Source organism: Trichomonas vaginalis, chromosome V (assembly GCF_026262505.1).
Source record: "Trichomonas vaginalis G3 chromosome V, whole genome shotgun sequence".
NCBI lineage: Eukaryota > Parabasalia > Trichomonadida > Trichomonadidae > Trichomonas > Trichomonas vaginalis.
This window is the reverse complement of record NC_067207.1, coordinates 22333377-22348902: the sequence shown is the minus strand read 5'-3', so window position 1 is coordinate 22348902 and position 15526 is coordinate 22333377. Positions and strand designations below refer to the sequence as shown.

The following is a 15526-nucleotide window of genomic DNA, read 5'->3' as shown; positions in this document are numbered from 1 at the left end:
TAATTTATGGAATATTAGATAATATTAGATAATAATCTGCTTTTTATCCTACTATATCTATAAAAGTTATAAAGAGGATTTGATTATTAGAAATGCAAAAGGATTCTTTACTATGTCAACATTAAAAATAAGGAAGAAGAAATTGAAGATGGTAAAGAGAAACATTGATACACAGGAATGTGTATTTGAAGTTATAGATAGAAATTGTAGTGTAGTTTGTGAAATCATCAACTGTGAATTGATTGTGACTAAGAGGTTTGAAAGAAGATGATGATATCTTTGATACAGATTTAGGATATATGATCGTGTTTATGTTCGTGTTCATTTTAAGTATTTCATCTTGATATTCGTATCTATTACTCTCATTAGTTGATGATATAACAACTGTTCTATTTTCTTTGTAATATGTTGCATATAAACTTGAATTCGTATAAATAATATCTTTTTTCTGAACTGCTGAATTATAAAATCCGAATCCATATGGATCATACCATGCTATTTCTTTTGTTGAATTTTCTTTTCGATAAATTGTTATAGATTTAATTGATTTTGGCTCATATAACAAACCTGTAATAGATTGGACTGTCTGCGGTATATATAAATGCTCAACATTTTGCAAACAACCTGTTGCACCTGGAAGTATTGAAGTTACTCCATATGGTATCGTTAATATTTTAGACTGGTAATTTGGTGGCACATTTACCAATTTCGTCATATCTTTTGAGTACAAAATTCCGTCTTTTACTTGAAAATTCGCTTGATTCTCATCAATTGAGTATTTTTCTAATTTATTATTAAACTCAAGAGGTCCTCTGTGATGAAACGTAGTAAGGTGAAATGGAATGTGAATTTCAGTAATTTGAGATTTTGAGATGATGTTATTACCAAACTCTTCAACTGAATCAGGAAATTCAATTGTTTCCAATTTGTAATAATCCATAAATGCTGAATCTTCAATTTTTTTAACCGGACCATGGATTTTAATATGAACCGCATCAATTTTATGCTCCCATTGGTTACTATCAATAGAATTTGCACTAGTAGTGATTGTAAGTGTTTTGGTTGGCTCATCCCAATCATATCCCGTTCAAAAATGTATGAGTTAAATTAGGAAAAAATTGAAAAAATTTGAATGATACTATATATTTCTACTTTTGTTCTAAAATAGCATGTAAGTTAGATTGAATCGAAATAGAGCCTAATAATTCAATGCTGAATAATTCAAAATGAATCCGCGCAATTGAAAAATTTGATTGTTAATTTTTTATGCAAATTTTCCCCTATTGAATCACAATAGATATTAATGGAAAATTGCAAAAGAATCAATTTTTTATTTCAATTCAATATTACTATAATTTCTCTCATTGAATAGCACTTCTCAATGATATCAGAAAAATCGATGATTACTCACTCAAAACACAGGCTTTTATAATCATGTTTTTTTGATGTGATTTAAAATAACATAAAAAAATTAATAAAGAGCGTGTAAAGAGAAATATTGATGACACAGGAATGTGTTTTTGAAGTATATAGATAGAAATTGTAGTGTAGTTTGTGAAATCATCAACTGTGAATTGATGTGACTAAGAGGTTTGAAAGAAGATGATGATATCTTTGATACAGATTTAGGATATATGATCGTGTTTATGTTCGTGTTCATTTTAAGTATTTCATCTTGATATTCGTATCTATTACTCTCATTAGTTGATGATATAACAACTGTTCTATTTTCTTTGTAATATGTTGCATATAAACTTGAATTCGTATAAATAATATCTTTTTTCTGAACTGCTGAATTATAAAATCCGAATCCATATGGATCATACCATGCTATTTCTTTTGTTGAATTTCTTTTCGATAAATTGTTATAGATTTAATTGATTTTGGCTCATATAACAAACCTGTAATAGATTGGACTGTCTGCGGTATATATAAATGCTCAACATTTTGCAAACAACCTGTTGCACCTGGAAGTATTGAAGTTACTCCATATGGTATCGTTAATATTTTAGACTGGTAATTTGGTGGCACATTTACCAATTTCGTCATATCTTTTGAGTACAAAATTCCGTCTTTTACTTGAAAATTCGCTTGATTCTCATCAATTGAGTATTTTTCTAATTTATTATTAAACTCAAGAGGTCCTCTGTGATGAAACGTAGTAAGGTGAAATGGAATGTGAATTTCAGTAATTTGAGATTTTGAGATGATGTTATTACCAAACTCTTCAACTGAATCAGGAAATTCAGGACTTTTGTTCCAAACATTAATGAAGAAAACAGAAGGAAGCATTAAAGAACTTCTAGATGAGGAATTCAATAAACTAATATCATAGGTTTTAATGTCGGGAAAGTTGTGAATTTAAATTTAATTCTTCGGTATTAAACACTGCAAAATGGAAAATAAAATCAATGCTGGGTTCTTCTTCTCAATTTAGAGCAAGTCATTGTAAGAAAACAAAAACGCTCCTATATGAATGCAGATTTATTCGACATCAGAAATTAGTATAGCGGGTGGGACTTAGACCATATTCACTCAAGATTTCGGAAACAATAAATCACGTGGTTAAATCTCTGTTTCCTTCATCAATTATTCACATGTGAGAGATTACGAAGTAAAGAATTATATAAGAGAGAACCATCACGAAAGATTCATTTTTATTCAGCTATTAACCCAAGAAACTATTATCAGATAGTGATTATGCGGAATAGTAATTCAAGGATGCAAAAAAATTTAGAATAGTATTTAGAATATTTTATTCATTATTGCAATAAGATGTTGAAATTATGATTGACCCAATGTGATAATATTGGAAGAAACATTTGTTTATAATTTCGTAAGAAATGGTGACAACAAAGCAGCAAGAGTCCTTGATTCACATTAAGATATTAGAGTCCAGACGAATGATATTATATAAAGAAGAAACTAAACAGAAATTAAATCAAAAATATGCTATTACAAAAGAAGCCCGAATGCGGTGGTGCTGATGCCCATAAAACTAAAGTAATTGAAAACGATAAAGAGAGGAAAGAAATAATCGAAAAATAGAAACTTACCTGTCAACCTAAACTGAGTGAAGCAAAAAAAGAATTAATAGAATAAATAATATGATTGAAGTAGAGATGAATTTAATAAAGAGAATTGTTAACTCACTCCATAATTAATTTTTATTCCTCTTCGACAACGTCTCTTTTCGAGACGAAGTGTCACCCGTCACCATGTCACCAGGTTAATTAACTTCTCTTAAAATTACTGACAGATATGACATTTTAATAGTACGAAAGGAGGAAGGCATTTAATGAATTATTTTTTGAAGAAATGAAGGCGTGTCACACGTCACCATGTGTCACCTGGTATATTAATCTCTCTTATGATAACATGACATTTTGACATCACAAGCAGGTTAATGCAAAAATAAAGTTCAATCATACTTTATAAAGCTTCATTATCGTTTGGTTCAACCTGTTTATATAATCCTTTCATTTCTTCTTTCAAACATAACACCGCTGTTGTTTACCATCTATTCTTCTCTGTTTCCTATCACATTTATCCTTAATAGCTCATTTGGAAATTCTTTCTTTTTATTCTGATGGTTTGCAGAATAGAGCATTTTTACACGTCATACCTGCACACAATTCATCATAATGTGTATTTATCCATTCATCTAAAGGATTTGTTTTGATAATTCAATTAAATCTTTTTGAGCTTCAGTCATCGGTATGATTCGTACATTAAATGATGAAAGGTCATATTTGCATAAAAATATGTTAGTAAATTATCATTAAATTCTTAGTGCATGAATTCATCAAATTCTTGAAGTAATCAAATTGGACCCTTGTATTTACCATTAACTCTTAAAACTACGTATTTTCTGTCTCCAACTTCAATTTTGACAGGGTAGACGTTATTAGTTACCAAAATGAAATTGGCAACATTCTGAGCAGTTCTTCTGTGGTTGATTCTTTTCATTAATTCTAATATCTATTATCCGTAATAATTGATTTTTCAAAGCGTATAAGTTTTGCGAGTGCTATCTTTCACCAACATTCTTGAGTCATTTTATATACAAGAATATTTTATTCTCAACTACTAATTGAAATACCCGTTAGCTCACCTATTCCGTAATGTTTTTACTAAATAACCTCTTAGATATATGTTTAATCTGTTTTTTACTGTTCCCTGAAGTCCTTTCAAAATAATTGCTGTTCATTCTTGATTCCAGGATGTTGAATCATTGATGGCAATCCAGCCGAGAAGGTATTTATACACTTATTTATCACAAATGGCTTCTTTAATGAAATTCATAAACAATCTCAATTTTTGAGTAATCAGGCTTTCGAGAACGTTGCATTTATAACCTTAAAACGTTGAGAAAACATTGGGAATCAGATTTAAAGCAAACACCCTTAACGGTTAATGATATAATATTGATGTAGTAGTCACATTCCTGTTATTGTTTTTACCTTCTTCTTTAAATAATTTAATCATTTTAAGTGACTCTTTCATGTTTGATTGGAAGAACGAATGATATTTGATTCATTTTGTCGTGGATATTATAGTCCTTTGAATGAATATTTATTTCCACAATCTACAAAACGGATTACACGTGATAAAATCCTCAATTATTCAGAACTGTTTTTATTCTGATGATTTTCAGCCTTGCGTCTAAATTATCTATTATCAAGAATGAATCATCAAGTTTATATCAAATGGTTTATTTTTTTTTTGGCTTACGTAATAAAGGCCAAAACGTTATTCATCATAATATTCCTTTTGATATAGTTTTAGAATCTTCACTAAAAACAAATGGGAGGAATCATTAAATGTGCATATCTACTACGTGCTTTTTCAAATCACTGTTTTCATTTTCAGTTAAGCCTGCAGAAGTTATAAACGTTATCGTATGCTTCATTAATCAAATGATCCGGGTAACGAATTAATTGCTTGAAACAGTGTGAATAATGTAACTTCTTTTCTTAAATTCATGTTTCCACCGTCATTATGTACTTCAAAATCACTATATCCATCGACTATGCTCTGGGCAAGTTTATTCGTCAATGTTTACATCTTTGTTTTCATTCATTATACTCTTTATTTCTTCATTCTTCGTTTCAACTCTTACCTTAATATTCAAATCATTTAATATATCATTCACTGTTCTAGTTAATGTTGAATCCATAACTTCCACGAAGAATGAGTATGTTTTGATTGGTTCTGTTGCATTCTTGCCGAACTCTTGAATCAGATCTAACTTACTAAAGAACGCTTTGAATATCCATTGAAGTCATGATATCGATATCATAATCATTGCAAGGAATAGCATTAATCATTCTGTTCGAAACTGAATAGAAGAAATTAGTGTTACAATAAAATGTTGAAGACCTCCTGAAGCGGTTCTTTAAACGATGAACATTCTTATCCCGAAAAGTTTGATTAAAATATCTTTTCTAACTGTGCTTTTAATTCATTTCATTTGTACGATTTATTGATGATCAACATCTATAACGTTAAATTTGAAATTTTATTTACTAATAAAGCCACACCAGTTTTCCTTCCTCTTCCTCCATCATGTTTGAGGTAGTTATGTAAATCAATCTTGTTTTCACCAATTCTTTCGTTGAGGGTTTTAGTTTCTGCCGTAACTAATTCCTCAGCTAATGAATCAATGATATTTTCATCAGAAACGATAAAATTACTGTTGTTGTTTGTTGCTGTCATTTATATAGGAATAAAAAAATAAAAATAAATTTAAAACTAACTTTATTTTTGGACTGCATCAAATTTCCAGGACTGTTGTCAAAATGTCATGTTGTCATCATTTTTTAAAGAAGTTAATTAACCTGGTGACATGGTGACGTGGTGACACGTTCAGTTATTCAAAAATAATTCATAAATGCCTTCCTCCTTTCGTACCTGTTGTCAAAATGTCATGTTGTCATCATTTTTAAGAGAAGTTAATTAACCAGGTGACACATGGTGACGTGGTGACACTGAAACCATTAACGATAAAATATATTTTTGGTCGTTTATGACAAAAATAAATGGTTCATTTACTCACAATATTTTTGTACAAAACGACCCCAAACTTTTAACTTCTTTTCTGCAGCTTCTATTGCTATCTTAGCGAGTTCATATTCTCTAAATTCTCTCTTTAAATCTTCTTGTTCCCATTGGTCTAGTTCGTATGGAGAATCTCTATAACCATAACATATCTCACGTTCATGTTCTTGTTGTTTTTCATGCATTTTTCTAACTTCTTCTTCAAACAAAGGTTTAGCATTCTCTACTGTATCTTCAAGTTCTTCTTCATCTAACTTCTCATGAACTTTCTTGTCTATGGAGTCCATAATATCTTTGACATAAAATGCATACTTTACAGAGCACCATTCAGCAACAAAATGAACGAGGTCAGGATGTATGTAAATACCTTTGAATTCATTTATAACACCCTTAGTAAGCTCATAAAATGCTTGTTTTGAGGTCGAGCCACTTTTGGCTCGACCGTATTCTTTCAACCAAAACTCAAGAATTTCCCGCATTCTTTGCAGCTTCATAGAATTTTTTAAATGACCTCCACGGTGATGATTCGAATACTTCTTTTAAACTCATTTATGTAAAAATAAAGATTTTATTCAAGACGGTACCATGCAAATACAGTCATAAATGGTGGCATGTAATCTTCACCCGAGCCTGTTGGATTTGTTGTGAAAGTGTGTGAATGATTTCCTCCTGGTTCAGTTGGTCGAAAAGTCTTTTTTGTTGAATCGTTATAAACTGGAGATAAAACATCATGACCGGCTTCATAGTCTGAGTTGTATAATGGGTGGTCTCTTAATGAGTGTATATGGTCGCCAGAAAAGTTTGTAGTTCCTGTATGCTTATGCGGCGGAAGGTTTGCTTCTTTAATTTTCTTTGAACCACCTGTTTGCTTTGAAGAGTTAGCACAATAGAGGAAACGATCGGTTATTTGTTGCCATGTACCGAAACCGAATACATCAGCTGGATTTGTTGAATTCATTGATGTATATATTGAACCAATGGGGTAAATCATCTCAAGAATTGTATTTAATTCAGTATTAACATATTCCTTATCTGCTTTCTTCATTAACTCATCGTTAACATAAGTTTTATCTGCTTTAAGGTCTAAACATCCTGAAACCCATTCTGTATCAGCTTTAACTTTAAAAGTCTCCAATGTCCATTCATGATACCATTCAACCTTTTCTTTAATTTCATTATCTTTTTCATCAACATAAACCAAATTTGCTTTCTTCATTAACTCATCGTTAACATATTCCTTATCCACCTTCTTCATTATGTCGTTTAGGAAACCTTCTATGAATTCCTCATTTAAATTAAATCTTCCAATCTTCAAAACTTTAGGAAATGCATTTAATGCATAATATCTCTGTTCTTCTGGTGGAATTGATGTTATATCATCCGTTATACCTTTAATTTTTGAATTCATAAATAAAATTTCTTTTATATTAGATATCACTGCACCACCTTTGCAAACGAATTCGAAATGGTCATTTTTCAATACTATCTCCAAATCTCCATATTTCAACCTTTGCGTTTGTTCTGCCGTCTTTGAATTATATGCATATATGGCGTATGTAATGGTCTGAAGGACCTGGGCGTTTTGCGCCTTAAGTTGCTGTTGTTTAATCATTTATTACGATTTAAAAATAAATATTTAATCCGTTATCTCATCAGCTATTTTCTCTATTTGAAATTGCCATAATATTTCATTCATAAATTCTAAATCACAATCAAATAGGTCAGTTATTCTAAATTTAATATTTGATAAATCTTTTGAATGAAGAATAAATGAATTCCCGGATAATTGAAACGGATATGATAAAGAAAATGTGTTTAAGTTGATGGATAAAATGTTTTGTATTGATGGGTAAGAGTTAGGGTCTAATGTTGATGTGAAAATCTCATTGGGGTATTAACTTTATCACATTTGATTAAAATGAAATTGGAACCAGTGTCAGAATACAAAACATCCCCAACATCTTTTTCAAAATTTAATATCCCCAACAATGAACGAAGATGAGGAGTACAAAATTTAATTTTCAGCGGAAATTTAATAAGGTTATTTATTTCATCAAGTTCAAAAAGTTTATCAGGTTTTGATTTAAAATTTTCTTCATACCATACGATAAATGATTCATTTAAATAACTTAAAATCATGTTAATATCCCATTTCGCTATCACATTATTTATATACATATCATACGTTTTTTCATGGTCTACGACCCCGCCGCTATGCGGCTCATGGTCATCTTTAATAAATGATATATAATCTGAAGGGTCTAAAAGAATGGGATTAAATTTACCACTCACAGAAACGAGAGTAACATTATAAATTCCGCTAACTGTTAAATTTAATTCACAGTTATTATTCGAAATAATATTGATAATTGACATTTTTTATTACGATTAAAAATATGGTAAAGCGTTATTTTCCAGTGATAAATAAAACTAGAATAAGATTACCTCAAGAATTCATAAATTCAACGAATAAGAAATTCATTCATGTTATAAATTTTAGTGTTTTCAGAAAATATGAGTCAGTGTCATATTCATCAACAGGTTATATTTCACTTCATTCAAATTTAGTTCAATCAAACCCATATAATGACCATTTCATAAGATTTTCAGATGGTATTAAAAATGTAATTGATAGATTAAAATATGAACAGATTGACAATATCGAATTTTTGGAATTTTGGTTTAAATATCCCGATGGAAAAAAGATTGAAGTTAAAGATAAAGCTGATACTATAACAAAAACAATTACAATGACCGATCCGGATAGTGGGGAACAAAAAGAAATAAAACAAACGATAGAAACTGGTGAAAGGCCAATTATTATTGATTATGATTCAAAGGATTATTATTCGATAATGTTAATGCTTGAATATTAAATAGCCTTAACAAAGAATTTTTCAAGTGATATTTTATATTCATCAACTATTTTATTATAAATATCATTATATGTTAAATGAAGTTCAGTTGTTGTTCCGTTCTTTGATATCTTAATTGTGCTAATATCCGTTATCGGATTTATTTTTGCAACTGTTCCGCAGCATGAAACCTCATCATCTATGAAAAATTGAATCTTAACGTCTGAATCTTGAACATCACAAAGAATGGCGATAATGTGAATTAATGATTCATAAGGTAAAATAATTAAACCGGATTGGTCAATTAAATTTATTATTGAATCATAATTATTAATTATTATATCACGGTAAATTTTCATTAATTCAGAATTAATGTCTATTTTATATGGGTTCTCGATGTTTGATGAAAGTGGCGGGGGTATGTTGGATAAGTGGGAATTTCAACAGGTTCTTTACCGGGTTCAGATAAAATGATTGGGTCTCCATTCTCATGGTTTCTTCATTCTCCTCATTCTTCGGTAAGTCACGAGTTAATAAATTTGGTTGAGTTGCTGACCTTGTTAATTCAGGGCTAACATTAACTTTAACATTTTGAATAATTCGTGATTTATCATCATTTACGTTATAACCAACCGTAATCTCTGCTTTTGCGTTAGTGTTCTTTTGACTAGTGAAACGTCTTCTCATTTATAATCGAATAAAAAAATATATTTAAACTTTTATTTTGCTGGAAGTTTTGAATCTATTATTCCCTGTATTTGTTCTTGAAGTTGATTTTTAGCTGGTTCATTGTAATTAATAGACCTAATATATTCATTAATTGCATTCTTATAATCATCTGATTTCTCAAATTTTCTTTTATCTGATTCCTTAACTAAATCATAAGTTAAACCTCGTTGCTGATATAATGGTTTCTTAATTAAATCTTTGAATGCTTGAGATAAAGCACCTGATGCAATTCTTGCTACTATAATTGGTTGGAATTGCTGTTTAAGTTCATCTTTAACATTTGCGAAAACTGGATCGAATAAAGCAACTTTAAAGAATTTCTTAGCTGAAATTTCAGGTCTAATATTTGCATATTGACCATCAAACTGGTTAGAATATCGTGGTAATCCATCCGGTCCCTCTTCAATAACATTTAATTCTTCATTGAAATAAGAATATGGATTATAACGGTATGAATTAATTGGACCATTTTCACCTTCTCCAATGTATTGTTTAACAGCTTTTCCATTTTCATCAAATTGCATAGGATAACGTTCATTATATGCTTTACGTTTAGGATAATCAGTTATAGTTAATTTATAACCATTTATGACTTTAATATTACCTTGACCATCAGTAATGAAAACTTCATTTATACCATCAGGTTTTCCATTTGGACCCGTAATGTCTGCTTCGTGTGCTTCCCAATTTGGACCTTGACGTTTGGCATATGCTTGAGCTTCTGGTAATGTTAAAACGTTTCTCATTTGTTTAACATCTTTTTGAAGACCAGCAACAATATGAACTAATTCTTTCATTCCATCAGGAACTTTCATAGTTCTATTATATGCACCCTTTTTGTTTGTTCCTTGTTTTAATGGAACCTGTAGAAGATTTGCCATTTCTGTCATGTTTAATTATAAATAAAAAATAAAAATTAATTATAAAAAGTTAATCAAATTTAACACCTCCTTTATTTAAATCAACTATCATTTTTCCATGTTCACCTAATTGCTGATATTGTGTGTAAAGTTCATTAATGCTTATTGGTAAATTCACTTGATAAAGCATAACGTTCAACTGTTGACGACTAAACCCACTGAAAATGAAAAGTGTTGATAGATTTGATTTAATGTTTGTGCTTAATGCTTTGAAATATTGAACAGCCAAAGAATGAACACTGAATGTGTCGACATTGAGTTAATAACTGATTAAAATATGATTTCTCATTTGTTATTAGTTTTGATTTCACTGCATCATCTAGAAAAATGAGTGAATGCAAAAATTCTCTATCAAAATTTGAAATAGAAAGTGTTTCAAATAATTCATCCCGTTGTTTATCAATAATTTTATCCTCTAATCCTTGCTTCTTGATTGTATTATATAATTCTTTATACATTAAAAAGTTTTTTAAATAATCTTCTGCTTCTTCTTGTGATAAATAAATAATTGGAATTTTGATTAAATGCTTTAAAGATTCAAATGTATCATCTGAAGGTGAACCTGAACGGTTGATATAAATTAACACGTGTGAATAGGGGGAAGTGTTAGCAATAATGATAATTTGTTTTAATATCGTTAATGTTTTACCTTTATTCTGTTTACCAATTGCTGCAGTGATTGAATTTAAGTAACATTCAGAATATGGAATTTTCATTAATTTTTCCTTAGATAGAGCATTTCTATTATCACTCAATGCTTCATTAATCATATCATCTATGTATGTATTATATACTCCTGCTAATTCTTCATAAGGGGTGTATGAAATTAAATCCATTTAATCAAAAATAAATTTATAATTTTAAACATTTCTATTCATCAATATTTCATCATATGAACTTCTATACTGTGGTGGTGTACCTGTTGGATGATATTTCAAACCTTCATCTGTAATAAACAGAAATTCATCAAAAGTGACAGCTCTCAATTTTTTGACATTTGTAAATTCTAAATTGAATGAGAAAAATGAAATAATACTAAGCATAATACAATATTCTAGATTTAATTATAATTAGGAAAAAGTTAGTTTTGAGAGTACTTTTCATAGGCATATAAAATGAAATCTTCTGAAAAATAATATCACATAAACTCATATTATTTTCTAATATATAACTATTTTATATAAAAATCAAATTCAATGATCTTAAAAGCGAAGGATAAACCTCAAAATTTACGAATATAATGAGTGGGAATATAATGCTTATCTATCATAAAACCATATGAAATATCAATTTTTGCTTTACGCCTAATTTTTGACGACAATTAGCAAAAATGTTAAATGTTAACACTCAGTCCATTTGAATATGAAAAATAAAATTGACTTTGATTAAATGTTTTTATTTATCATGCAATTCTTCTTGCGACCAAAGATTTGAATAAAATTTCAAAAAATAAGATAGCTTAAAAAAAATATACGTAGTGTTTACTAATAGATGAATAGTATATAAATTCTATTAAAATGGATTTGATCCAAAAAAATATAAAACCAAAAATAATTGTTATAATTTAAATGAAGAAGTAATTTAAAACGATTTTATTTATGATCAAATTTTATATATTTTTTTGGATCAAATCCATTTTAATAGAATTTATATACTATTCATCTATTAGTAAACACTACCGTATATTATTTTTTAAGCTATCTTATTTTTTGAACTTTTATTCAAATCTTTGGTCGCAAGAAGAATTGCATGATAAATAAAAACATTTAATCAAAGTCAATTTTATTTTTCATATTCAAATGGACTGAGTGTTAACATTTAACATTTTTTGCTAATTGTCGTCAAAAATTAGGCGTAAAGCAAAAATTGATATTTCATATGGTTTTATGATAGATAAGCATTATATTCCCACTCATTATATTCGTAAATTTTGAGGTTTATCCTTCGCTTTTAAGATCATTGAATTTGATTTTTATATAAAATAGTTATATATTAGAAAATAATATGAGTTTATGTGATATTATTTTTCAGAAGATTTTGTGTTCTTCTTCAAAATTTTATTTTTTTATTAAAAAGAATCTTTACAAAATATACATTTACTTTAATTAATATTTAAAAACGTGCTCTATCAAAAGTTCCAAAAATTCAATATTTTAGCTTTTCTGAGGTGTCACTTTTGATGAATTTCTGTTTACAACACATCCGGTGTCCATGTCCAATATATAGTCCTAGTAAACCAAACCTGAGGAGGATTTGTCACCTTTGAACAGTAAGTGTCATTTTCACCCTGAATGATTGGATAAGCTTTCACTTGTACTGTAACTTGTGAGTTGAAAGTTTCTAATCCATCAAAGAATATACCCGCTCCATCACGTTGAACTGGAATAGTGCATAAGAATGAAGTTTGGTCTTTCCATGTTCTAGCTAATGGCGTGCCATCATCTGCATTCAGTGGTCTAGTTAATGAGTCCTCGTATTCTTCTGTGCATTCATTCACTCCATCTAAATCAGAAGCTTGAAGCATACGTGTAAAGAATATGTCACCCACTGTGGTCATCGCTTGATCGGGGAAGTTTCTGGAATCTATAGTGACCTGAAGACCTCGAAGCATTGGATTTTCTAAAACTGTTCTTTGCATTGCATTCTTCGGAAATGCTAACACAACATCTGTAACATTATGAAGAGCGTATGAGAAATCTGAGCTAATACCTTCAGGAGTGATGCAACCTCCATTTAGTGAACGAACGTCAATATGTTGAGCTGGAATCATGAATGGATCTTCCTTACTGAATAAACGTGGTATTGCTTTAACTGATTCTTCAATTAAACCGTATCCTGGTGTAATGCATTTATCCTCTAAAACTTCCATCTTTGTGCATGAAATAATAACGTCATCAACTGTTGCGTCAGCAGATGTAGCGGCTAAGCTTGTAATTAATTTGGCAGGAAGTCCGATTTGTTGGAATTCGCGATCATATTTATAAACATGATTCATAATCTTTTCATAATTTTCATCAGTTATCTTTTCATAAACGTAATTTTGTAAATCAGCAACTCTTAACGGGTCAACCTGACAAAATACTAAAGTATCCCTGAAAACATAATATTTAAGAATGATATCACCAAATGATTTAGGATAATCATCGAACGCCTGAAATGCTAACAAATCATTTACCGGAATAATCATATCAAAAGTGACATCAACTTCTTCATTTGCTTTCTTGAAAACTTCTGAAGGGTCAATATATTTACCACATACTGAGTTATCATATTTTTGAACATTATTATATAACGAATGAACAAACTTTTTAACTTTCCTTTCTGATTTTGGTTTATATGTTGCAAATGCGAAAGATTCACGGGCGCAATCCATCTGAAGATAACCGGCATCACCTCTTTTGGTTTCTACTTCTAATTGTTTAAAGCTTTGATTTGATGATTTGTAACCAACGAATAAACGCATGCATTTAAAAGCGGCATCACATGTGAAAGCTTTATTTGAAACTAGAGTTGCTTTAACTTTGCGTTTAATATATGTGTCACCTAATTGGTTCACATCATGAGCTGGATTTGTAATTCTTAAATGAGTTTGTTTATCATCAAAATATGGAGCATCAGAGTCATAGCATGAACTTTCAAGTTCTCTATAATATCTTCTACCGTCATTCTTTGCAAATATTTCATTTATCTTTTCGAATGAATGAAATACATTTCCATTAATCGGTTTGGTGTTTGGCACTAAATAGTTAGTCGTCATTTATTAATAAATAAAAAAATCAAAATTAAAAGATGGAAATGAATTTTTAATTTTAATGAAATAATCAACTATGGCTGCAGGTATATTTAAGAAACTGTGGGATAAAGTAAAAAGAGGAGCGAGTAAAGTTTGGGAAACATTGAAGAAGGGAGCAAATTGGATATTTAAGAATAAAGAAGCAATTAGTGACGTTGCTGAATCAATAACACCAAAAGCTGCCCCAATAAGAGAAATTTTAAATAAAGGAGAAAAAGTTTATCACAGACTACAACCGATACTAAGATAAAAATAATATTTATTTTTCCACTATTTACCTCCTATTTTATTAAGTATTCCTTCAGCAATTCCACCAATTGCGTTACCTGCTTGTGCTCCCATCGCCGGATTACCTGCTTTAGTACCTAATACCCCACCTATGATAGTTCCTGCCGTTTTCGCTACTGGTGCCAAAAAGTTTGCAACAGGTTTAATAACCTTTTTATAAACCCAACCAGCAGCTTTCTTAATTCCATCCCATAATTTTTTAAAGAATCCTGCCGCCATTTCTGATTATTTCATTAAAATTAAAAATATATTTCATCACTTATATTCTAATTTTTATTTAATGATAAATGAAACCGATTTTAAAAATTAAGGAAACAGAGGAGGAAGAAATAAATGAAAGTGGAAATGTTCAACAAAAAATAAACGTTGTTAAACCAATTACTGAAATAAAAATTTTTTCATCTGTTGAAGAATTTAATGACTATTATGCTAATAATAAAAAATTATTTGAAGAATTGACAACGTGTAAATTGAATAAAATGTTTAAAGTTGATGGATTCAAAATTTCAAAAATAAAAGGAGTGGTTAGTTTGAAATCTATTCCTCAATCAAGAATCACCTCATTAATGAAAATTGATGATTTAACAAAAAGAATAGAAGAGATTGAAGAAAGAATGAATCAAATAATTGATTTCATAAATTCAAATAATCATTAGTTTCAATTTCTTTTTCTCGTTTATGAGGTCTTTGATTATGACTCCATTGATTCCATTATGGTAGTGAATCTTTCATTCATGAAAATAATTATTTCTAATTTCTTTTACTCTCTCGTACATACTAGATTTGAAGAATTCAGAACTTTTACCATAATCTCCTAAATGTTTTCTTATCTTATTGGTTTTCCATTCATAATATGAAACTGTATAAACTTTATCTTTATC

The 15526-nt window shown here is 29.4% G+C and overlaps 6 protein-coding genes across 6 annotated transcripts, besides 3 other annotated features; 1 reads left to right on the top strand and 5 right to left on the bottom strand.

The window, feature by feature from the left end:
• Positions 1 to 3203: 3203 nt before the first annotated feature.
• Positions 3204 to 11274: a mobile genetic element.
• Positions 6051 to 6539, bottom strand: TVAGG3_0383340 (uncharacterized protein; the record flags this gene model as incomplete). Its single annotated transcript, XM_051232137.1, has 1 exon — positions 6051 to 6539. The coding sequence occupies one exon, from the start codon at positions 6537 to 6539 to the stop codon at positions 6051 to 6053; it is 489 nt and encodes a 162-aa protein (XP_051101867.1).
• On the bottom strand, positions 6686 to 7672 carry TVAGG3_0383330 (keratin-associated protein family; the record flags this gene model as incomplete). Its single annotated transcript, XM_051232136.1, has 1 exon — positions 6686 to 7672. A coding segment is annotated over one exon (987 nt), but the record flags the coding sequence as incomplete, so codon positions are not given.
• Positions 9635 to 10390, bottom strand: TVAGG3_0383320 (uncharacterized protein; the record flags this gene model as incomplete). Its single annotated transcript, XM_051232135.1, has 1 exon — positions 9635 to 10390. One exon carries the CDS (start codon positions 10388 to 10390, stop codon positions 9635 to 9637), a length of 756 nt encoding a protein of 251 aa, XP_051101865.1.
• Positions 11275 to 11513: 239 nt separating the features above from the next.
• Positions 11514 to 11550: a mobile genetic element.
• Positions 11551 to 12725: 1175 nt separating this feature from the next.
• Positions 12726 to 12763: a mobile genetic element.
• A 124-nt stretch (positions 12764 to 12887) lies between these two features.
• Positions 12888 to 14321, bottom strand: TVAGG3_0383280 (uncharacterized protein; the record flags this gene model as incomplete). The annotated part of the gene is made up of 1 exon (XM_051232134.1): positions 12888 to 14321. A coding segment is annotated over one exon (1434 nt), but the record flags the coding sequence as incomplete, so codon positions are not given.
• A 70-nt stretch (positions 14322 to 14391) lies between these two features.
• TVAGG3_0383270 (uncharacterized protein) lies at positions 14392 to 14607 on the top strand (the record flags this gene model as incomplete). Its single annotated transcript, XM_051232133.1, has 1 exon — positions 14392 to 14607. One exon carries the CDS (start codon positions 14392 to 14394, stop codon positions 14605 to 14607), a length of 216 nt encoding a protein of 71 aa, XP_051101863.1.
• Positions 14608 to 14627: 20 nt separating this feature from the next.
• Positions 14628 to 14864, bottom strand: TVAGG3_0383260 (N-acetylmuramoyl-l-alanine amidase family; the record flags this gene model as incomplete). The annotated part of the gene is made up of 1 exon (XM_051232132.1): positions 14628 to 14864. The coding sequence occupies one exon, from the start codon at positions 14862 to 14864 to the stop codon at positions 14628 to 14630; it is 237 nt and encodes a 78-aa protein (XP_051101862.1).
• Between the last annotated feature and the right edge of the window lie 662 nt (positions 14865 to 15526).